Source organism: Salvelinus alpinus, chromosome 13 (genome assembly GCF_045679555.1).
Source record: "Salvelinus alpinus chromosome 13, SLU_Salpinus.1, whole genome shotgun sequence".
NCBI classification, from domain to species: domain Eukaryota; kingdom Metazoa; phylum Chordata; class Actinopteri; order Salmoniformes; family Salmonidae; genus Salvelinus; species Salvelinus alpinus.
The window spans coordinates 49070869-49094882 of NC_092098.1; the positions used below are offsets into that span (position 1 = coordinate 49070869).

General features: G+C 44.5%; 1 protein-coding gene across 1 annotated transcript in view; it reads right to left on the reverse strand.

Annotated features, from left to right (window-relative positions):
* Positions 1-8430: 8430 nt before the first annotated feature.
* Positions 8431-24014, reverse strand: part of LOC139536743 (teneurin-2-like) — a 54950-nt gene continuing 39366 nt past the window's right edge. The window contains exon 2 of the mRNA XM_071337337.1: positions 8431-8805. Within this exon, the coding sequence (XP_071193438.1) occupies positions 8431-8748 (318 nt within the window). The 5' untranslated portion in view covers positions 8749-8805. The remainder of the gene's footprint in view (positions 8806-24014) is intronic.

Sequence of the window (24014 nt, forward strand, 5' to 3'; positions counted from 1 at the left end):
AAATAGAAGAAGTTTGGAACCACTAAGACTCTTCCTAAATCAAATCAAATCAAATCAAATTTTATTAGTCACATACACATGGTTAGCAGATGTTAATGCGAGTGTAGCGAAATGCTTGTGCTTCTAGTTCCGACAATGCAGTAATAACCAACAAGTAATCTAACCTAACAATTCCACAACTACTACCTTATACACACACAAGTGTAAAGGGATAGAGAATATGTACATAAAGATATATGAATGAGTGGTGGTACAGAACGGCATAGGCAAGATGCAGTAGATGGTATAGAGTACGGTATATACATATGAGATGAGTACTGTAGGGTATGTAAACATAAAGTGGCATAGTTTAAAGTGGCTAGTGGTACATGTATTACATAAAGATGGCAAGATGCAGTAGATGATATAGAGTACAGTATATACATATGAGATGGGTAATGTAGGGTATGTAAACATTATATTAAGTGGCATTGTTTAAAGTGGCTAGTGGTACATTTTTACATAATTTCCATCAATTCCCATTTTTAAGTGGCTGGAGTTGAGTCAGTATGTTGACAGCGGCCGCTAAATGTTAGTGGTGGCTGTTTAACAGTCTGATGGCCTTGAGATAGAAGCTGTTTTTCAGTCTCTCGGTCCCTGCTTTGATGCACCTGTACTGACCTCGCCTTCTGGATGATAGCGGGGTGAACAGGCAGTGGCTTGGGTGGTTGTTGTCCTTGATGATCTTTATGGCCTTCCTGTGACATCGGGTGGTGTAGGTGTCCTGGAGGGCAGGTAGTTTGCCCCCGGTGATGCGTTCTGCAGACCTCACTACCCTCTGGAGAGCCTTACGGTTGTGGGCGGAGCAGTTGCCGTACCAGGCGGTGATACAGCCCGACAGGATGCTCTCGATTGTGCATCTGTAGAAGTTTGTGAGTGCTTTTGGTGACAAGCCGAATTTCTTCAGCCTCCTGAGGTTGAAGAGGCGCTGCTGCGCCTTCTTCACGACGCTGTCTGTGTGGGTGGACCAATTCAGTTTGTCCGTGATGTGTACACCGAGGAACTTAAAACTTTCCACCTTCTCCACTACTGACCCGTCGATGTGGATAGGGGGGTGCTCCCTCTGCTGTTTCCTGAAGTCCACAATCATTCCCTTTGTTTTGTTGACGTTGAGTGTGAGGTTATTTTCCTGACACCACACTCCGAGGGCCCTCACCTCCTCCCTGTAGGCCGTCTCGTCGTTGTTGGTAATCAAGCCTACCACTGTAGTGTCATCCGCAAACTTGATGATTGAGTTGGAGGCGTGCATGGCCACGCAGTCGTGGGTGAACAGGGAGTACAGGAGAGGGCTCAGAACGCACCCTTGTGGGGCCCCAGTGTTGAGGATCAGCGGGGTGGAGATGTTGTTACCTACCCTCACCACCTGGGGGCGGCCCGTCAGGAAGTCCAGGACCCAGTTGCACAGGGCGGGGTCGAGACCCAGGGTCTCGAGCTTGATGACGAGTTTGGAGGGTACTATGGTGTTAAATGCTGAGCTGTAATCGATGAACAGCATTCTCACATGGGTATTCCTCTTGTCCAGATGGGTTAGGGCAGTGTGCAGTGTGGTTGCGATTGCGTCGTCTGTGGACCTATTGGGTCGGTAAGCAAATTGGAGTGGGTCTAGGGTGTCCGGTAGGGTGGAGGTGATATGGTCCTTGACTAGTCTCTCAAAGCACTTCATGATGACGGAAGTGAGTGCTACGGGGCGGTAGTCGTTTAGCTCAGTTACCTTAGCTTTCTTGGGAACAGGAACAATGGTGGCCCTCTTGAAGCATGTGGGAACAGCAGACTGGGATAAGGATTGATTGAATATGTCCGTAAACACACCAGCCAGCTGGTCTGCGCATGCTCTGAGGACGCGGCTGGGAATGCCGTCTGGGCCTGCAGCCTTGCGAGGGTTAACACGTTTAAATGTTTTACTCACCTCGGCTGCAGTGAAGGAGAGCCCGCAGGTTTTGGTAGGGGGCCGTGTCAGTGGCACTGTATTGTCCTCAAAGCGGGCAAAAAAGTTGTTTAGCCTGTCTGGGAGCAAGACATCCTGGTCCGCGACGGGGCTGGTTTTCTTTTTGTAATCCGTGATTGACTGTAGACCCTGCCACATACCTCTTGTGTCTGAGCTGTTGAATTGCGACTCGATTTTGTCTCTGTACTGGGACATAGCCTGTTTGATTGCCTTGCGGAGAGAATAGCTACACTGTTTGTATTCGGTCATGCTTCCGGTCACCTTGCCCTGGTTAAAAGCAGTGGTTCGCGCTTTCAGTTTCACGCGAATGCTGCCGTCAATCCACGGTTTCTGGTTTGGGAATGTTTTAATCGTTGCTGTGGGTACGACATCGTCAATGCACTTCCTAATGAACTCGCTCACCGAATCAGCATATTCGTCAATATTGTTGTTGGACGCAATGCGGAACATATTCCAATCCGCGTGATCGAAGCAGTCTTGAAGCGTGGAATCAGATTGGTCGGACCAGCGTTGAACAAACCTGAGCGCGGGAGCTTGTTGTTTTAGTTTCTGTTTGTAGGCTGGAATCAACAAAATGGAGTCGTGGTCAGCTTTTCCGAAAGGGGGGCGGGGGAGGGCCTTATATGCGTCGCGGAAATTAGTATAACAATGATCTAGGGTTTTTCCAGCCCTGGTAGCACAATCGATATGCTGATAGAATTTAGGGAGTTTTGTTTTTAGATTAGCCTTGTTAAAATCCCCAGCTACGATGAATGCAGCCTCAGGGTGTGTGGTTTCCAGTTTACAAAGAGTCAGATAAAGTTCGTTCAGGGCCATCGATGTGTCTGCTTGGGGGGGAATATATACGGCTGTGATTATGATCGAAGAGAATTCCCTTGGTAGATAATGCGGTCGACATTTGATTGTGAGGAGTTCTAGATCAGGTGAACAGAATGACTTGAGTTCCTGTGTGTTGTTATGATGATCACACCACGTCTCGTTAATCATAAGGCATACCCCCCCGCCCCTCTTCTTACCAGAAAGATGTTTGTTTCTGTCGGCGCGATGCATGAAGAAACCAGCTGGCTGCACCGACTCCGTTAGCGTCTCTTGAGTTAGCCATGTTTCCGTGAAGCAGAGCACGTTGCAATCCCTGATGTCTCTCTGGAATGCTACCCGTGCTCGGATTTCATCAACCTTATTGTCAAGAGACTGGAAATTGGCGAGTAGTATGCTAGGGAGTGGAGCGCGATGTGCCCGTCTCCGAAGCCTGACCAGGAGACCGCCTCGTTTGCCCCTTTTACGGCGTCGCACAGGGTCGCCGGCTGGGATCAGATCCATTGTATTGGGTGGAAGGCAAAACACTGGATCCGTTTCGGGAAAGTCATATTCCTGGTAGGAACGATGATGAGTTGACGTTAATCGTATATTCAGTAGTTCCTCCCGACTGTATGTAATGAAACCTAAGATTACCTGGGGTACCGATGTTAGAAATAACACATAAAAAAACAAAATACTGCATATTTTCCAAGGAACGCGAAGCGAGGCGGCCATCTCGTTTCGGCGCCGGAAGTGCTGTTCCTAGAGCTGGCCGCCCGGCCAAACTGTGCAGCATGCATCACAATTATATGTTTTTTTTTTATGTTTAAATGTAACCTTTATTTAACTAGGCAAGCCAGTTAAGAACAAATTATTCAATGTAAATTAATATTGACGGCCTACCAGGGAACAGTGGGTTAGCTGCCTTGTTCAGGTGCAGAACAACAGATTTCTACCTTGTCAGCTCTGGGATTCGAACCAGCAACCTTTTGGCTATTGGCCCACTGCTCTAACCACTACGCAACCTGCTGCCACTATTATTGTGTAGCTGAATGACCTTTTCCTCCCTCCATGTCTGAGGGCACACACCATCTTCTAGGGTTAAATTGAAGATTTGGCTAAATGGATTTGTATTCCGCTACCAACCTCAGCAATTTACCATCCAGGTAAATAGCAACAATTATTTCACCTCTTCCACACCCACTTTGTGGAACTCAAAACTACAGTGCTCGTATTTCATTATTTGGTCCATTATGCATGAATATAAAGGCTCAGCATTTGTTGTTTGCATGTCATACCTACGTTTGCTAATCTTGTCAACAAAAAAGTTATTAAAATGTTTGACAATATCAAAGGGTTTTGTTATGAACAAGCCATCTGCGTAAATGAAGGATGGAGCCAAGTTTTTTTGTTGCCTAGAATTTAATTTCAAGTATTACAGAGCTTTTTACTCTCATTCATCTTTGTTCCATGGCATATTTTCTTCTTCTATTTGTTTAGTTACGGGATTTCTCAATTTACTGTATGTTTACCAGTCTGCTGTGTTGGCAGACTTATTTGCTATTCCCTTTGCCTCATCCCTCTCAGCTATACAGTTTTTTGACTCATCATCTATCCATGGGGATTTGTCAGTTCTAACAGTCAGTTTCGGTGCCTTAGTACTATGGCGCCGACAGAGATGGTCGCCTCGCTTGGAGTGGTCGCCTCGCTTGGAGTTCTTAGGAAACTATGCAGTATTGTGCTTTTTAATGTATTATTTCTTACATTGTTACCGGAGGAAATCTTAAGTCTTATTACATACAGCCGGGAAGAACTATTGGATATAAGAACAACGTCAACTTACCAACATTACGACCAGGAATACGACTTTCCCAAAGCGGATCCTCTGTTTGGACCACCACCCAGGACAATTGATCGAATTTCAGTAGTCGACCCAAAACAACGGTGCCGCAGAAGGGGCAGACGAAGCAGCCACCTGGTCAGGCTCCGTAGACGTGCACATCGTCCACCGCTCCCGAGTATACTACTAGCCAATGTCTAGTCTCTTGACAACAAGGTAGATGAAATTCGAGCAAGGGTTGCCTTCCAGAGAGACATCAGAGATTGTAACAGTATTTGTTTCACGGAAACATGGCTCTCTCGGGATATGTTGTCGGAATCGGTTCAGCTACCGGGCTTCTCCATGCATCGCGCCGACAGAGATAAACACCTCTCTGGGAAGAGGAAGGGTGTGGGTGTATGCTTCATGATTAACGACTCATGGTGTAATCTTAACAACATACTGGAACTCAAGTCCTTCTGCTCACCCGACCTACAATTCCTTACAATCAAATGCCGGCAATTTTACCTACCAAGAGAATTCTCGTCAGTTATAGTCACAGCTGTGTACATTCCCCCTCAAGCAGACACCAAGATGGCCACCAAGGAACTTCACTGGACTATATGCAAACTGGAAACCATATATCCTGAGGCTACATTTATTGTTGCTGGGGATTTTAACAAAGCAAATTTGAGAACAAGGCAACCTAAATTCTACGAGCATATTGATTGCGCTACGCGTATGTGCAATAACCTCAACCACTGCTACTCTAACTTACGCGATGCATACATGACGCACGACTGCGTGACCATGCACGCCTCCAACTCAATCATCAAGTTTGCAGACGACACAACAGTAGTAGGCCTCATTACCAACATCAACGAGACAGCAGGGAGGAGGGGAGTGCGGTGTCAGGAAAACAACCTCTCACTCAACGACAACAAAACAAAGGAGATGATCATGGACTTCAGGAAACAGCAGAGGGAGCACCCCCCTATCCACATCGAAGGGACAGCAGTAGCGTAGAAATTGGAAAGTTTTAAGTTCCTCTGAGTACACATCAATGACAAACTGGTCCACCCACACAGACAGTGTGGTGAAGATGACGCAACAGCGCCTCTTCCGCTTCGGGAGGCTGAATAAATTTGGCTTGTCACACAAAACCCTGACAAACTTTTACAGATGAACAATCGAGAGCATCCTGTCGGGCTGTATCACAGCCTGGTACGGCAACAGCAACCGCCCTCAACGGGCAAGGCTCTCCAGAGGGTGGTGCGGTCTGCACAACGCATCACCGGGGGCAAACTACCTGCCCTCCATGACACCTACAGCACCCAATGTCACAGGAAGGCCAAAAAGATCATCAAGGACATCAACCACCCGAGCCACTGCCTGTTCACACCGCTACCACCCAGAAGGCGAGGTCAGTACAGGTGCATCAAAGCTGGGACCGAGAGACTGAAAAACAGCTTCTATCTCAAGGCCATCAGACTGCTAAACAGCAATCACTAACTCAGAGAGGCTGCTGCCTACATTGAGACACAATCACTGGAGACTTTAATAAATGGATCACAAGTCACTTTAAACAATGCCACTAAAAATAGTGCCACTTTACTAATGTTTACATATCTTACATTACTCATATCACATGTACATACTGTATTTTATACCATCTATTGCACCTTGCCTATGCCGCTTGGCCATCGCTCATCCATATACTTACATGTACATATTCTCATTCACCTCTTTAGATTTGTGTGTATTAGGTAGTTGTTGGTTAATTGTTAGATTCCTTGTTAGTTATTACTGCACCGTCGGAACTAGAAGCACAAACATTTCGCTACACTCGCATTAACATCTGCTAACCATGTGTATGTGACAAATACAATTTGATTTGATTTGATGGGAACATGCATATCAGTAACTGGAAGAAGCAGTTTCATAAATGCTTTAAGTGCAGCGTCCGGATGTTCCTCATTACACACATCAGACCAACAAATATTTTCACATCTTCAACATAGGAATCATTGCAAAACCTCTTGTATGATCTTTGGAATTATTATTATTATTATTTTTTAGATATAGCTATTATATAATGACCACTACATCCGATGGGTGTGAATACTACTTTCGAGCAGATTTCTGCAACATTAGTAAAGATGTGATCAATACAAGTGTATGATTTAGTTCCTGTTGTTTTTGCAGATTGCAGGCGATGGTTACAGCTTGGAGCTTATTTTTGAATGGGCAGCTTGATGACAACCAGTCAATATTTTGGTCACCCAGAAAATATACCTCTCTATTGACATCACATACATTATCCAACATTTTACACATATAGTCCAAGTACTGACTTTTAGCCCTTGGTGGTCGATAGCAACTTCCTACGAGAATACGCTTTAGGTGAGGCAGATGAACCTGTCGCCATATTACTTCTACATCATCTGACATGAGATTCTCTCTCAGCATAAGACATACATGGCAACGCCTCCTACATTTCCATTTCTATCTTTCCTGTATATTCTATAACCACATATGACCAGAGAACATGAAATATTAGAACGACACACCGCTAATAACAACGCAAGTCCATCGATACACTTTGTCGTGCGAGTGGATAGGGGGAGCGCGTTTTATGGCTTATAAAAGTATTGAATAAAGTGTTGACAGTGCTGAATAAAAATCTTAAACATGAACTCACTCATAAAAACAGCAGCTCTTTGCTGTATTCGTTGACATACTCTCTCCAGTCATGGTTTTTAAAGTTTTGAAATCTCACACAGTAGAGTCGACTATCAACTATCAACTGTCAACTTCGCTGTGGGCTTGTGGAAGCTGCAGACCATGTGATCTGAGCTATCTGATTGGCCAGCGGTAGGGCTATAGGTGCACTTGACTTCCTCTCTGGGCCCACCGGGTAGGCTGAGTTTGTACCTCTAGACACATGAAATGGTTTCAAATCAACCTACCGCAAACTGTGTTAAAATAATAATAAAAATAGTAATGAAAGGCTTTAACGTTGGGCTTTTTAAAGACATGTTTGGTGATTGACTAGGAAAGCCTTGGTGACCACTGGCATACAAAAACGTTTTACAACGTAGCAGCAGGCCCAACCTGTCATTTCGGTTTCATGCTCAAATTAATATTGATGGGCTTTAGTATGGATCCGATCTAAGCAGCATCTGTCACCCAGTTTTTAATTGACAAGCTGACGGGAATGTTAAAAGCCTTTTTCGCAATTATTTTCACATGGGTTTAGTATCCTGTGGAATTGAATAAGAAATGGTGCAGTTAGCTACTGAATATTCGGAGTTAAGGGTCATTGCTTGTCCAACCCCGTGAAGGAAGAATGAATAATCCATACCCTGTGGACACCCAAAGCAAGGTTGGACTGGCGCTATTAACTGGAAAAACCTAAACCTCCCCTCTATCACTTCCCTTTCCCCCCAAAAACACCTCATCCTAGTGTAGAGTGAAATCCTACAGTACTACAGATGACCAGGTAAGTATTGTGTAGAGTGAAATCCTACAGTACTACAGATGACCAGGTAAGTCTTGTGTAGAGTGAAATCCTACAGTGCTACAGATGACCAGGTAAGTCTTGTCTAGAGTGAAATCCTACAGTACTACAGATGACCAGGTAAGTCTTGTGTAGAGTGAAATCCTACAGTGCTACAGATGACCAGGTAAGTCTGGGGTTTGGAGGTTGTGGAAGTGCAGGTGATTTAAAAGAGAGACCAGCATCATGACTCAGACCGTGGGAGGTTCCCTTTAGTAAACCATCATCAAAAACACACGATGCGGAAGGGAAAGCAGTCCCGACAAGCGGCTAATAGGAAGACCCTGTGAAACGGGAGGAATGTATGAAAAACAATCCCAGGTCAGTGGAGACAGACACAGAAACAGAGACGTGGAGCTCACCTTGTCGGACGTACTCCTGGTGTTCGTGGTGCACCAGCTCAGCCACGCAGCCCCCGTAGTGCAGGTGCGTGTCGCGATCATAGGCCTTGAGCGTCTCACTGGAGCTGTAGGACTTCTGGGTGGCCACGCGGCACTCCTCCGGCTGCAGGGACGCAGTGGCGTGGTGGAAGTCCTTCCTGCAGCGGCCCCGGGTCAGGGAGCGGTGCGGACGCTCCTTCATGTCCATCTCCACGGCGACCGGCGCTGCTGCTCTTAGGGGATTGGCTCAGGTCAAGGCTCTCACCTGTTAGTGGTGACAGTGAGAGAGAGAGAGAGAGAGAGAGAGAGAGAGAGAGAGAGAGAGAGAGAGAGAGAGAGAGAGAGAGAGAGAGAGAGAGAGAGAGAGAGAGAGAGAGAGAGAGAGAGAGAGAGAGAGAGAGAGAGCAGAGGGGAGAGAGAGAGAGAGAGAGAGAGAGAGAGAGAGAGAGAGAGAGAGAGAGAGAGAGAGAGAGAGAGAGAGAGAGAGAGAGAGAGACAGAGAGAGCATGAAAACAGACACACCGAAGTAACGCGTTCACTTTCTAAAATACTAAGATCATGCTGCACTGAACTGTGTTGTCTTAGGTACGGTTCTTAACTTCAGTACCTATCCTCCTACACAATGAGATATAATCCCTTATGCTGCCTGTGAGAGTCAAACTGTTTCTGAAGAAATGGAAAGAAATATACCATACAAGCATTTAACAGTGCACGTCTATTTTGGAGACGTCATGTGGACAGAATGAGAGCCCCACGGGGATTGATTTAGTTGTCCCATTCCACATCTCCTGCTGAGGTTAAAGATATATACAGACACTTATCAACACCTGACTGACTACACTGTCAAAACACAGTCAGAACACACTCTCCCCCCCACACACACAGCGAGCAGGCAGTCTCAACAGGAGGGACGAGGACTGGGGATCCTCACCATGTCTCAGGCTCATTATCACTTGGTGAGTAAGTTATTTTCTGACTAACACAGTGAAGAGAGAGAGAGAGAATCATAGCTAGAAGGCTCTGCTGGAGGGAGGAGGCATCCTTCCAGACGCTCCACATTGACACCAGCCCACTCTGCATCTGTCTGTTAGGCTGAGGCTGTGCTACCACAGCCAGAAACCAGCCAGGGCCTCCACCACCACCAGCTACTGAGGAGCAGGAAACTATGGCCTCAAAGAGCAGGTAGTGTAATGTATCTCTTTTTAAATAGTAGACTTCTGTTAGAACAAAAGAGTAAGATTCCTTTTTTGATCCATCTTAATGTTCACACTGCAACATGTTCAAGTGAATTGCACAAAATAATAATACAAAAGGACTATTATTTGAAGCTCACAGACATACGTTGGAAAGATTGTTATTATGTTGTCCGTGTTACACTTTAACAACCGATAAGCAGTGTGTGAAAAAACACTTATTTTCTCTTAACCTTTTGTAGTTACAAATGTTTCCAGGAAGCAAGGAAAAATCTATTGATAACAGCTTGCATAGGAAGCTTTTGAACTTTTCGTCTTAAAGAGATTCTCCGGTACTTTTGTATATATTTTAGCCAGTAGCTCTGAATGAAGCGCTCGTGAGCCAAAAAGTGGTCCCCGAACATTTCACTACCTGTGCAGATATGTGCACCACGTCATTGCTCACTCTCTCGCTCTGCTGTGTGTGCATCTTGCTAGCTGTCACTCAAATGGAGAGGGGCTGAAGCTCATTGGCTAGAACTTAAATTGCTACGGGGCTGGTCCACGTGGGGGGAAAATTCAGGGAAAATGGCGCAGCACAGCTTCCAGAAAAACATGGGATTTTGTGGTTAATTGAGGTAAAACAGTAATTCTGTTAATAGATTATGCGTGTATGAACTATGCATTGACACATCCAGCCTAAAACGGGGTGGTTTAAAAATATTTAGAAGTCACCAAAGTTCCGCAGCATGTCTTTAATTCCACTGACTGAGCTTGTTTCTGTGTGCAGATCCATACTTTTAATAAGGTTTTATTTGAAGTGTTTACATAATCAAGAGGAATCTCCGCTCTGGGCATTGATTACCAGCAGTACTTATACTCACAAAGGCCTCATCATGTGAAGTGGTAAACACTGGCGCTCATCTGGACTGACAATAATAACCCACTCAACAATAGACAAGGAGAGAGTCATGATGACAAATAAAAGCCAGTTTCTTTTATATAGGTCTCTCATGTACTATGACTCCAGCCAACCTTGCTTGTGGTCACAGATTAAGGATGAATGGGATTGTGTTCAGTAGGACGAAAGGATCCATGCTGGATTGTCAAAGATCAGTTTGAGAGCCAGGAGAGACTCATGGTGGAGCCTTGGGGCAGAGAGAGAGACGTGGATCGAGTGATGAAACAGCATTAAGGAGGAGAGGTTAGAGCCGAATGAACACATCAAAGGCAGGGATACGTGAAGCTATATGAGGTATTGTAGCAATTATCAAGATGAAGTGTACTAAGGGTTCTCATTAAAGAGCTTTCAACCTGGACCCGGTTTCCCAAAAGCATGTTAAAGCTAAGTTCATCGTAAGAACCTTCGTAGGAGCATCGTTAAATCTCAGAGTTTTTTCCCCCAAAAACCATCATTATTAACGTTGCATTTCAAAACACTCGTAATCCAACGGCTAACAGGTAAGTGTGTCATTAGATGCTTTTTTATTATGGGTTAGGGTGGCCCATAATTTCAGAACAAAGTTGACTACCACAAATACAAAGTTGTCAATGTCTTTACAATTGAAACTAACAAGTGCTTCAAATGAAACCTGAGATGACTGCATTAAAATATACATTGAGTGTACAAGGCATAAGGAACATCTTTCTAATATTGAGTTGCACCCCCTTTTGACCTCAGAACAGCCTCGATTCGTCGGGGCATGGACTCTACAAGGTGTCGAAAGAGTTCCACTGGGATGCTGGACCATGTTGACTCCAATGCTTCCCACAATTGTGCGAAGCTGGCTGGATGTCCTTGGGGTGGCGTACCATTCTTGATACACACGGGAAACTGTTGAGCATGTAAAAACCCAGCGGTGTTGCAGTTTTTGACACAAAGCGTTGTGCCTGACACCTACTACCATACAATGTCTTTCCCATTCACCCTCTGATTGGCACACATACACAAGTCTTGAGACATAAACATCCTTCTTTAACCTGTCTCCTCCCCTTCATCTACACTGATTGAAGTGTATTTAATAATTGACATAAATAAGGGAGCATAGATAGCTTTCACCTGGATTCACCTGGTCAGTCTATGTCATGGAAAGAGCAGGTGTTCTTTATGTTTTTTTACACTCAGTGTAAATAGACTACAGTATATATATATATATGCCTATTTCATTCTTATTGAAAATATTTAATGTTCAATAAATTGAGTTATATTTCGCTACCTGTAGGCTACCGTCTGTAATTTGTCTCAATATATGTCATGATGTGTAGCCTAACGTGCGTAATGACGTGCCAAATCATGTTCATTTTTATTGGGTAAGCATTCAGTGGCGTGTATTCATAGGGGCCAAGGAAAGCCAGCCTTCCCCTAAAAACGTACGAAGAAAACAATAATTAAAATATATATCTTTTGTCTCTTTGAATTTTATAATTTTCCTTAAATTCGCAAGATGCTGAACGTATTTCACCGGAGAAAGCACCCTAGCGAACGAAACAGCTCCCCTCTGTCTCTGTATGTGTAGCCTATCTATCTGATGCTGTCTGGTCAAAAACAGTATGACGTTGTTGCCGCCCGTAGCGTTGAATGCAAAGGAAGCCAGCGAGGATTTGTCCTTTCTTCATAAAACATATATAAAATAATAGCCAATCAGCGTTGCGCTAAACTGAACGAGCTCAATCGTGAATGGTCCTGGCGCACCAATTTTTAAAAAGAATAATAAGAAAAAGGTGTCAAGGGAAGCGAACTAAGGGAAATGAACTAACAGGTTAGAGAGCAAACAACGCAATTATCACAACACATTGGTTGTAATACGGCTATTTTGTTCCATTTTTCCCCCAGTGATTTTACCCACAGCACCGCTACTGTAAGCATTAGAATAAGCCTCCTCGATATATGCAGCCGTAGGTGGTAATATCTCTCTAGGAGCTGGTCCGTCATCAGTATTGTGAAATAATTAGAATTTGAAAGGTGATTTGAATTGAGAAAGCTGATCTGAGAGCAGCGCTGCCTCGACACATGTTCCAACGTCACACTTTTAGCGACTGTTCTCTCCGAGTGGCGTTTTGGGAAACGTGCGTTACATTGTCGGCTGTTGTAGGAAAGACGCAGCGCTAAAAATACTCGTAAACCTAAGTTCCATTGCTATCGGGGAACCGGCCCTGCATAACTTAAGCAAGAGACAAGGACTGAATGGAATAACCCACAATAATTACTTGAGTCCTGTTAACCACAACGATTCTAGGACAAATTGATCCTCAAGCCAGTCTACTCTCAATTACAAGAACACACATCATACCAGCACATAATTATGAATGTAAACATGGGGACTTGAAAACAGTTCATGCATCTGGATAAGGAACAGAGACTTAATTGACTCATTAATCCTTTTAAAACTGTGTGACTATGTGTCTGTTTTGCTTGAGAGAGAGAGAGAGAGAGAGAGAGAGAGAGAGAGAGAGAGAGAGAGAGAGAGAGAGAGAGAGAGAGAGAGAGAGAGAGAGAGAGAGAGAGAGAGAGAGAACATGCTCACACCTCCATGGAAAGTGGCACGTAAACAACAGAGGGATTTAAGATACAGTTCAATAAGGGAAAGGGAACATCATAAATGGGTACGGGCCCCAGTCAGTGCCAGATGAAGAGAAAAAACAATATTGTGAGCTCACCATGGCAGCAGCAATCCACATACTCCATTTAAACTAATCCCTAAATCCACATTGGGCAAACCTCTCACTGCCTTAATCTGCCTGTAAACAAAGGGATTTGAAAGGGTGTTGTGACTGTGACCAGAGCTGTGATACCAGCGGTGATTCAGACACACCATGCCTGGCCGAGGACGGACACCTGTGGGTCCTGATGGTTTAATTGTAGCTGCTTGGAGGGTGGGGAGCCATGTTGGGGAGAGTTAGGAGCTAGCAAACAGGGGTGGGGAGAGTTAAGAGCTAGTCCAACAGGGAAATGACTGGAGACTGGAGCCATGTTGGGGAGAGTTAGGAGCTAGCAAACAGGGGTGGGAAGAGTTAAGAGCTAGTCCAACAGGGAAATGACTGGAGACTGGAGCCATGTTGGGGAGAGTTAGGAGCTAGCAAACAGGGGTGGGGAGACTTAAGAGCTAGTCCAACAGGGAAATGACTGGAGACTGGAGCCATGTTGGGGAGAGTTAGGAGCTAGCAAACAGGGGTGGGGAGAGTTAAGAGCTAGTCCAACAGGGAAATGACTGGAGACTGGAGCCATGTTGGGGAGAGTTAGGAGCTAGCAAACAGGGGTGGGGAGAGTTAAGAGCTAGTCCAACAGGGAAATGACTGGAGAAAAGGGGAGGTGGAAAAAAAGGAGAACATGCACCAGGGAGGAAGAGGATTAGGAAGAGGATGAGGAAGAGGATGTGGAAGAGGATATGGAAGAGTAAGAGGGTGTGGAAGAAGAAGATGGTGTGGAATAGGAAAATTATGTGGAAGTGGAAGAGGATGTAGAAGAGGAAGAATATGTGGAAGAGGATGAGGGTGTGGAAGATGACAAGTATGTGGAAGAGGATATGGAAGAGGGTGTGGAAGAGGAACATGATGTGGAAGAGGGAAGAGGATATGGAAGAGGGTGTGGAAGAGGAACATGATGTGGAAGAGGGAAGAGGATATGGAAGAGGGTGTGGAAGAGGAACATGATGTGGAAGAGGGAAGAGGATATGGAAGAGGGTGTGGAAGAGGAACATGATGTGAAAGACAGAAGAGGATATGGATGAGGATGTGGGCAGCCTGCCAGGAAACAAGGGATAGTACAGGAAAGTGGATGTGAGGAAGGAGAAAGAAAGAGGGGGAGGAGAGGAAGACAGGTTATGGTGCAGAGAGCTGAAAATAGAAAGAGACCAGTGGGTAAAGGTAGAGGGTACCTGAGGATTTGCTGTGGATCAACTGAGCTGTGATGTGCCCTCAGGCACTCAAACTGGCGGTAGTCTCTGGAAGAACAGAGGTAGCCTGGCTAGACAGACAGAGAGACACATAGCTGGCTGGCTAGGGAACCAGAATAACAGAGAGCGTCTTTGTTGGAGCCTAGTGAGTCATGTAACTGACAGACTGGTAAAGTGCTTTTAATTGAGCTAAAGCTGCTACTTCAAGGTGGGAACTCAATAAACATGTATGGCATTTCACTGATTGATTACCGAGTGGCAGTGAAAGTTTCTCTCCCTTCTCACTACGTGTTATTTTCATTTCAGTGTTTCAATAATTCCTTTTCATGATTCAAGACAGTTTTTCTCTGTCCTAAACTTCAGGCTAAGATATCTCTAATCCCTCCACAGATGCTCAGGTGTGCCTTAAGCAATTCTATCTATTTGACCTTTTGCAAAGGTTCTTGGAGATAGGATAGAGTATTTTTACCTTTCAGAGAGCCGTCAGTTTGGAAGGATGGAAGCAGCCCAGCTGTGGCAGACCTGAGCACAGCCTCAGGGGTAACTTGGGTAGACCAGCGTGATTACTAAGCCCTCTCTTTTAGTTTTCCCTGTCTACTTCATCAAATGCAAAACAAAACTGACCTGATTTGAGTGAAGGAAATCGTATGTTTCCAGTAGTTTTCGCTAGCTCCTACTACTGTGTAGGACAATTCCAGTTATATATACTGAGCCATCAAACAGGCAATGTGTCAATACAGGACTAAGATTATATTATTATTTTTATTTTGTGTTATTGACTGTACGTTTGTTTATGTGTAACTCTGTGTTGTTGTTTTTGTCGCACTGCTTGCTTTATCTTGGCCAGGTCGCAGTTGTAAATGAGAACTTGTTCTCAACTGACCTACCTGGTTAAATAAAGGTGAAAAAAAAAACAGGACTACGGTCAAATCCTACTACGCGGGCTCTGATGCTAGTCGGATGTGGCAGTGCATGCAAACTATCAAGGATTAAAAAGGGTAACCCTGCCGCAAACCTCCCAGTCACGCAAGCCTACCAGACGAGCCAAATGTCCTCTATGCTCACTTCGAGTCAAGCAACACTGACCCATGCATGAGAGCACCAGCTGTTCCGGACGAATGTGTGATCTAACCGATGGGAGTAAAACCTTTAAACAGGTTAACATTCACAAGGCTGCAGGGCCAGCTAGATTACCAGGATGCATACACAGAGCATGCGCAGACCAGCTGGCAAGTGTCTACACTGACATTTTCAACCTCTCCCTGACCCAGCCTGTAATATCTACATGTTTCAAGCAGACCACCATAGTCCCTGTGCCAAAGAACACAAAGGGAACCTGTCTAAATGACTATCGCCCCGTAGCACTCACATCTATAGCCATGAAATGCTTTGAAAGGCTCACATCAAAACCATCATCCCAGACACCCTGAACCCACTCCAATTCACATACCGCCTCAACAGATCGTCAAATGACACAAGCTCTATTGCATTGCACACTGCCCTCTCAACACCATAGTGCCCTTCAAGCTCATCACTAAGCTCAGGACCCTGGTACTGAACACCTCCGTCTGCAACTTGATCCTGGACCTCCTGACGGCCACTCCTAGGTGGTGAGGGTAGGTAACAACACATCCACCACTCTGACCCTCAACATGGTGGCCCATCAGGGGTGTGTGCTTAGTCCCCTCCTGTAGTCCCCGTTCACCCACGACTGTGTGACCGCTCACGACCAACACCATCATTAAGTTTGCCGATGACACGATGGTGACAGGCCTGATCACCGACAATGATGAGACAGCGTATAGGGAGGAGGTAAGTGATCTGGCAGTGTGGTGCCAGGACAACAACCTATCCCTCAATGTCAGCAAGACAAAGGAGCTGATCGCAGACTACAGGAAATGGAGGGCTTAGCACTCCCCCATCCTCATCGACGGGGCTTTAGTGGAGCAGGTCGAAAGCTTCAAGATCCTCAGTGTCCACATCACTAAGGAATGGTCTGCACACACCAACACAGTTGTGAAAAAGGCACAACAACTCTTCTTCCCCCTCAGGAGGCTGAAAATATTTGCCATGGGCCTTCATATCCCAAAAAGTTCTACAGCTGCACCATTGAAAGCATCTTGACTGGCTGCATCACCGATGGGTATGGCAACTGCTTGGCATCTGACCGCAAGGCGCTACAGGAGGTAATGTGTACGGCCCAGTACGTCACTGGGGCCAAGCTCCCTGCCATCCAGGACCTCTAAATCAGGCGGTGTCCCCAAAAAATTCTCAAAGACTCCAGCCACCCAAGTCATGGACTGTTCTCTTTGCTACCGCACCGCAAGCAGTGCCGATGCACCATGCCTGGAATCAACAGGACCCGGAACAGCTTCTACCCCCCCAAGCCATAAGACTGATAAATAGTTAAATAGTTAACCAATCGTTTGTTGCCGATAAAAAGCAATTGTTTTTATCGGCAACTGTTTATTATCTATCCTGTTGCCTAGACACTATATGTACATACTGTATCTACCTCAATTACCTCATACACCTTTACATCGACTCGGTACTGGTACCCAGTGTATATAGCCAAGTTATCATTACTCATTGTGTATTTTTTCCTTGTGTTATAATTGTTCCTATATTTTTCTCTCTGTATTGTTGGGAAGGGCCCCTAAGTAAGCAGTTCACTGTTAGTCTACACCTGTTGTTTACGAAGCATGTGACAAATACCATTGTATTTGATCTGAATGATGAGGAACTATTTCGGGCCAAATTGCTTTGATGTGTTTAAAACAGCCATCTTCATTTAGTGTGCAGGTTGGCTCCCACTCAGGGCTGGATGAGAGGCTTTTGTGAGGAGCACCTGTAATGATGTATGAGGTAGTGCTGAGTGGAGGGGGAACTGAGAGGATGGTAGCCCCATCCAGAGGACTGCTCCACAGGCCACCTCGGCCTCCCACCCCCCTGGAGATAATAGAGATCCTCTCCAAACACATTAGATTTCCCATGAGACAGCCCTCACAAGTGGCTGGAGTGGCCTGCACGCTCCTCTCCCAAGTGCCATAGAATTATAATGCAGACACTAGTCGAGGCACTGGCTATACAATTTACACCGCGCCTGTGTCCTTCACAATCTCATTATTTGCCCTATTTTTGTTGAGGATTTTCCAAAATGTGAAAAATTGGGTATTTTTCAGTTCATGAGCATGGGAATAGAATCACTTCTCTTTTGTCTCTGCAACTGAACATTTTCACCATAAAACCGTTTGGTGCTACTAACAAACCTATGGGCACATTGTGACTGGGACTGCTGGTTGGTTGCGTAGTAATTAATCAGATCAGCCTTGGCAAGGGTTTGGACACAGTATATAAATAGTGTATTTTTTTGCTTTGTATTTGTAAATGTTGTAAATGTGTATGATTTGTGTACAGGCAGGGCTCCCTTGAAAAAGAAGACATGGTCTCAATGGGATTTCCCTGCTAAAATAAAGGTTAAATAAAATAAATAACTAAAAATATCCCCACCAGACTCAAAGAGGAGGAAATTATACAAGGTATGAGTCAACATTATGAAAGACAGGTTCACATCATTACTGTGTAGCTATTCACAAACAATACTGTCCTTATTCAGCGTCTGTCATCTATTTACAGCACAGGAAAAATTGACAAAATGAAGGATGAAAATGTAGGCCAATACAGGTCATACCAACGTCTATTACAGAATCCTGCATATTCCATCACCTCAATGACAACAGATGTACAGTTGAAGTTGGAAGTTTACATACACCTTAGCCAAATACATTTAAACTCAGTTTTTCACAATTCCTGACATTTAATCCTAGTAAAAATAAAACATTTAATTTGATTTGATTTTTAAAATTCCCTGTCTTAGGTCAGTTAGGATCAACACTTTATTTTAAGAATGTGAAATGTCAGAATAATAGTAGAGAGAATGATTTATTTCAGCTTTTATTTCTTTCATCACATTCCCAGTGGGTCAGAAGTTTACATACACTCAATTAGTATTTGGTAGCATTGCCTTTAAATGGTTTAACTTGGGTTAAACGTTTCGGGAAGCCTTCCACAAGCTTCCCACATTAAGTTGGGTGAATTTTGGCCCATTCCTCCTGACAGAGCTGGTGTAACTGAGTCAGGTTTGTAGGCCTCCTTGCTCGCACACGCTTTATCAGTTCTGTCCACAAATGTTCTACAGGATTGAGGTCAGGGCTTTGTGATGGCCACTCCAATACCTTGACTTTGTTGTCCTTAAGCCATTTTTCCACAACTTTGGAAGTATGCTTGGGGTCATTGTCCATTTGGAAGACCCATTTGCGACCAAGCTTTAACTTCCTGACTGATGTCTTGAGACAATATATCCACATCATTTTCCGTCCTCATGATGCCATCTATTTTGTGAAGTGAACCAAAGCACCCCAAAAAGATGATGCTGCCACCCCTGTGCTTCACGGTTGGGATGGTGTTCTTCAGCTTGCAAGCCTCCCCCTTTTTCCCCCAAACATAATGGTCATTATGGCCAAACAGTTCTATTTTTGTTTCATCAGACCAGAGGACATTTCTCCAAAAAGTACGATCTTTGTCCCCATGTGCAGTTGCAAACCGTAGTCTGGCTTTTTTATGGCGGTTTTGGAGCAGTGCCTTCTTCCTTGCTGAGCGGCCATCCAGGTTATGTCGATATAGGTCTCATTTTACTGTGGATATAGATACTTTGTACCCGTTTCCTCCAGCATCTTCACAGGGTCCTTTGCTGTTGTTCTGGGATTGATTTCCACTTTTCGCACCAAAGTATGTTCATCTCTAGGTGACAGAACGCGTCTCCTTCCTAAGCGGTATGACGGCTGCGTGTTCCCATGGTGGTTAAACTTGTGTACTATTGTTTGTACAGGTGAACGTGGTACCTTCAGGCATTTGGAAATTGCTCCCAAGGATGAACCAGACTTGTGGAGGTCTACAATTTTTTTTCTGAGGTCTTGGTTGATTTCTTTTGATTTCCCAATGATATCAAGCAAAGAGGCACTGAGTTTGAAGGTAGGCCTTGAAATACATCCACAGGTACACTTCCAATCGACTCAAATGATGTCAATTAGCCTATCAGAAGCTTCTAAAGCCATGACATCCTTTTTTGGAATTTTCCAAGCTGTTTAAAGGCACAGTCAACTTAGTGTATGTAAACTTCTGACCCACTGGAATTGTGATACAGTGAATTATAAGTGAAATAATCTGTCTGTAAACAATTGTTGGAAAAATGACTTGTGTCATGCTCAAAGTAGATGTCCTAACCGACTTGCCAAAACTATAGTTTGTTAACAAGAAATTTGTGGAGTGGTTGAAAAACTAGTTTTAATGACTCCAACCTGAGTGTATGTAAACTTCCTACTTCAACTGTATATACTATGTACCTAAAAAATACTTTTTACTTCTTTTATCTGACAACACTGACTTTGTTTCTTCTTCTCTCCGTCATCCCTCTCTCACCGATCAGTCCTCTGGCAGTGGCCCCACGGCCTGTACGCAACCTGCCATCACTGCAGCTGCTGTGACCTTTCCACAGGGCTGAGTTGAGTTCAGACCTCAATTCTCCAGGAGGCCTCATTATCAGGAAACCATTAGTGGGAATTTGTCAAAGCACGCCTCGGAGACACACACACAAAAAAAACGGGTGTGAAGTTACGTTGGTGTGTTCTGGTTTCTGTCTCAGCATTGTTCAGAGAACATGGAGAGGTCAGAGAAAAAGACAAAAGGGCTAATTAAAACATCCCTCTGTTACAGTTTTTCCATTCAATTCATTTTTCCCGACACTATTCAGTCTGCATGCGGCACTCTGGAGCTACTGTAAAATCAGATACGTTTGGTTTTTTCTGTCAGAGGGAAAATTGTTATTGGCCCAGACTTGGCATACAGTACAAAATGTATTCAGCAACAGCACAGCAATGATAACAATCTAGAAAAATCACAGTACAAAATGTATTCAGCAACAGCACAGCAATGATAACAATCTAGAAAAATCACAGTACAAAATGTATTCAGCAACAGCACAGCAATGATAACAATCTAGAAAAATCACGTACATGAGCATATTCTAAGTCTATTGCTCAATGTTCTTTGACGATGAGACGAGGTGGGAGAGAGGAGCACTAAAACAGGGGGACTGTCAGGGAGACCATGGAACACTGCTGACATGACAAACTCCCCTCCCTGAGTGGAGGGGTTTGATATCCCTGTGTGTTGCAGTGATGCTGCCACCTGCAGCCACCTTCACAGGAGAGCCAAGTGACAACATCACACACAAGCCCAAACTGGGTCAAGTTGGGTCCAGTCTGTCCTGGACTCACTAACGGAAGTTCCAGTACTGGGTAAAAACAAAAGCCTACTTTCACTCCCAGAAAAGCACCCGTGAAAATTGGAACGCATGACTTCCTCCCCGCCTGTCTGACTTCACAACCTGCCGTTAATGACCAAACGCGTCTCAGCCTAGTGGAGCTTCAAACAGCAGAGGAAACACTGATGAGAGAGAAAAGCGGGCAGCCACTGTGTGCCATGTACTCTCAAAGCCCTATGCTGCCACAGTCTGTCCTAGGCACAAGAGTCTGGTGTTTAATAGAGATGGTGGGGGGGGGGGGGGGTGTATAGTTACATTGCAATATTATTTTGGGATGATATAGTGTATATATAGATATTTGACTCGTAGTGTCTATATCGTTTTTTTTCACAGTGAATGATAGCATTCGAATAAGCACGTTTATCAGAGCCATCCGGCAGTCCATTACAGCTGTGCTGCTTGATGTTCTAGTAAGCATCGCGTTGATATGCAGTCAGTGGAACAGCGCGTTACCATGAAATAGATAAACCAGACCTTCATAATTATGTTCCCTTCTATCCCTCCGGATTGAATTGAATGCTCTAAAACAGGAGTAGGTTGTCTTGGTCCATCACACAGTCTCAGTTCAGCCGCAATGAAATTAGATCTATTGTACTGTACACACTCAACCAACTCAATTACTGTATACTATTCCTAGGTTAAGGTGACTTGGATCTTACCATTCATAATCTTCAAATGTTTCAGACCAGGTGATTAACCGTTGTCATTGGGTTAGAAACAGATTAACAACAAAGTGATGAAAATGTTTTGGATGTCTGGTACTCCTGCCTCATAATCATGCATGCGACAGCTTGGTTCAGATTAATATGAGACAAACAACCAGCAAAATCCAGTTTCTTAATTCTAGGAACAAACAGTCACGAACATCAGTCACAAAACCAAAACAGTTCATAACATTCCATCTTTCATTGAGTGCCAAAGAAAGACTGGAAAATGAGATTTCCTACATTTATTTAGTAGGAAAGTTATTAAATCATAACCAAACCGAATGAAACATGTTACATTTCTTTTACGGATCTTCAAGCATTTCAAACAAGCAGATCTTCAAGCCTTTTCCTTTGCCTTGTTCTCTCCAGGCATCTCTTTCTTTGTTTTCTTTGCATGTTCTCCAGAGTTCTAATTGAGTCTCTCTGTTTCAGAACTCTTTCAGAACTCTTGAAAAACACTTAGGGATGAACGACACCAGCACCAGGCTTACTGATATCGCATCGTCAGGTCTATCCATTGTGTACGTCCTGTGAAATGCAGACAAAAGCCAATTCTCAGAACACACTAACATGAAATGGATACGTGCCATGAGGAAAATAACATCAAAACAAATAGCACAAAGGGCAAAAGTCTGTTGAAATCGACATTCTTGCAATGTAATGTTTCATATGCATTCCAAAAAAACGAGCCAGAAAAGCATTCAGAGCCAAGCATGCGTGGTGCAATTATACTTGAGTTGAGAATATATATATATGTTTTAAAGTTTAAATTCACTGGAATGAGTAGCAGTGGTGTAAAGTACTTAAGTAAACATACTTTAAAGTAGTACTTAAGTCATTTCTGGGGGTATCTGTACTTTACCATTTATATTTTTGACTACTTTTACTTTTACTTCACTACATTCCTAAAGAAAATAATGTAGTTTTTACTCCATACATGTTGCCTGACACCTAAAAGTACTCATTACATGTTGAATGCTTAGCAGGACAGGAAAATGGTCCAATTCACACACTTATCAAGAGAACATCTCTGGTCATCCCTACTGCCTACTGACTCACGAAACACAAATTATTATTTTGTAAATTATGTCTGAGTGTTGAAGAGTGCCCCTGGCTATCCGTAAATAAATAAAAAACACAAAAATTGTGCAGTCTGGTTTACTTAATAAACTCAGTAAAAAAATAAACGTCCTCTCACTGTCAACTGTGTTTATTTTCAGCAAACTTAACATGTGTAAATATTTGTATGAACATAACAAGATTCAACAACTGAGACATAAACTGAACAAGTTCCACAGACATGTGACTAACAGAAATTGAATAATGTGTCCCTGAACAAAGGGGAGGTCAAAATCAAAAGTAACAGTCAGTATCTGGTGTGGCCACCAGCTGCATTAAGTACTGCAGTACATCTCCTCCTCATAGACTGCACCAGGTTTGCCAGTTCTTGCTGTGAGATGTTACCCTACTCTTCCACCAAGGCACCTGCACGTTCCCGGACATTTCTGGGGGGAATGGCCCTAGCCCTCACCCTCCGATCCAACAGGTCCCAGACGTGCTCAACGGGATTGAGATCCAGGCTCTTCGCTGGCCATGGCAGAACACTGACATTCCTGTCTTGCAGGAAATCACGCACAGAACGAGCAGTATGGCTGGTGGCATTGTCATGTTGGAGGGTCATGTCAGGATGAGCCTGCAGGAAGGGTACCACATGAGGGAGGAGGATGTCTTCCCTGTAACGCACAGCATTGAGATTGCCTGCAATGACAACAAGCTCAGTCCGATGATGCTGTGACACACCGCCCCAGACCATGACGGACCCTCCTCCTCCAAATCGATCCCGCTCCAGAGTACAGGCCTTGGTGTAACGCTTATTCCGACCATCACCCCTGGTGAGACAAAACCGTGACTAGTCAGTGAAGAGCACTTTTTGCCTGACCTGTCTGGTCCAGCGACGGTGGGTTTGTGCCCATAGGCGACGTTGTTGCCGGTGATGTCTGGTGAGGACCTGCCTTACAACAGGCCTACAAGCCCTCAGTCTAGCCTCTCTCAGCCTATTGCGGACAGTCTGAGCACTGATGGAGGGATTGTGCATTCCTGTTGTAACTCGGGCAGTTGTTGTTGCCATCCTGTACCTGCAGGTGTGATGTTCGGATATACCGATCCTGTGCAGGTGTTGTTACACGTGGTCTGCCACTGCGAGGACGATCAGCTGTCCGTCCTATCTCCCTGTAGCGCCGTCTTAGGCGTCTCACAGTACAGACATTGCAATTTATTGCCCTGGCCACATCTGCAGATCTTGCAGTATGCCTAAGGCACAT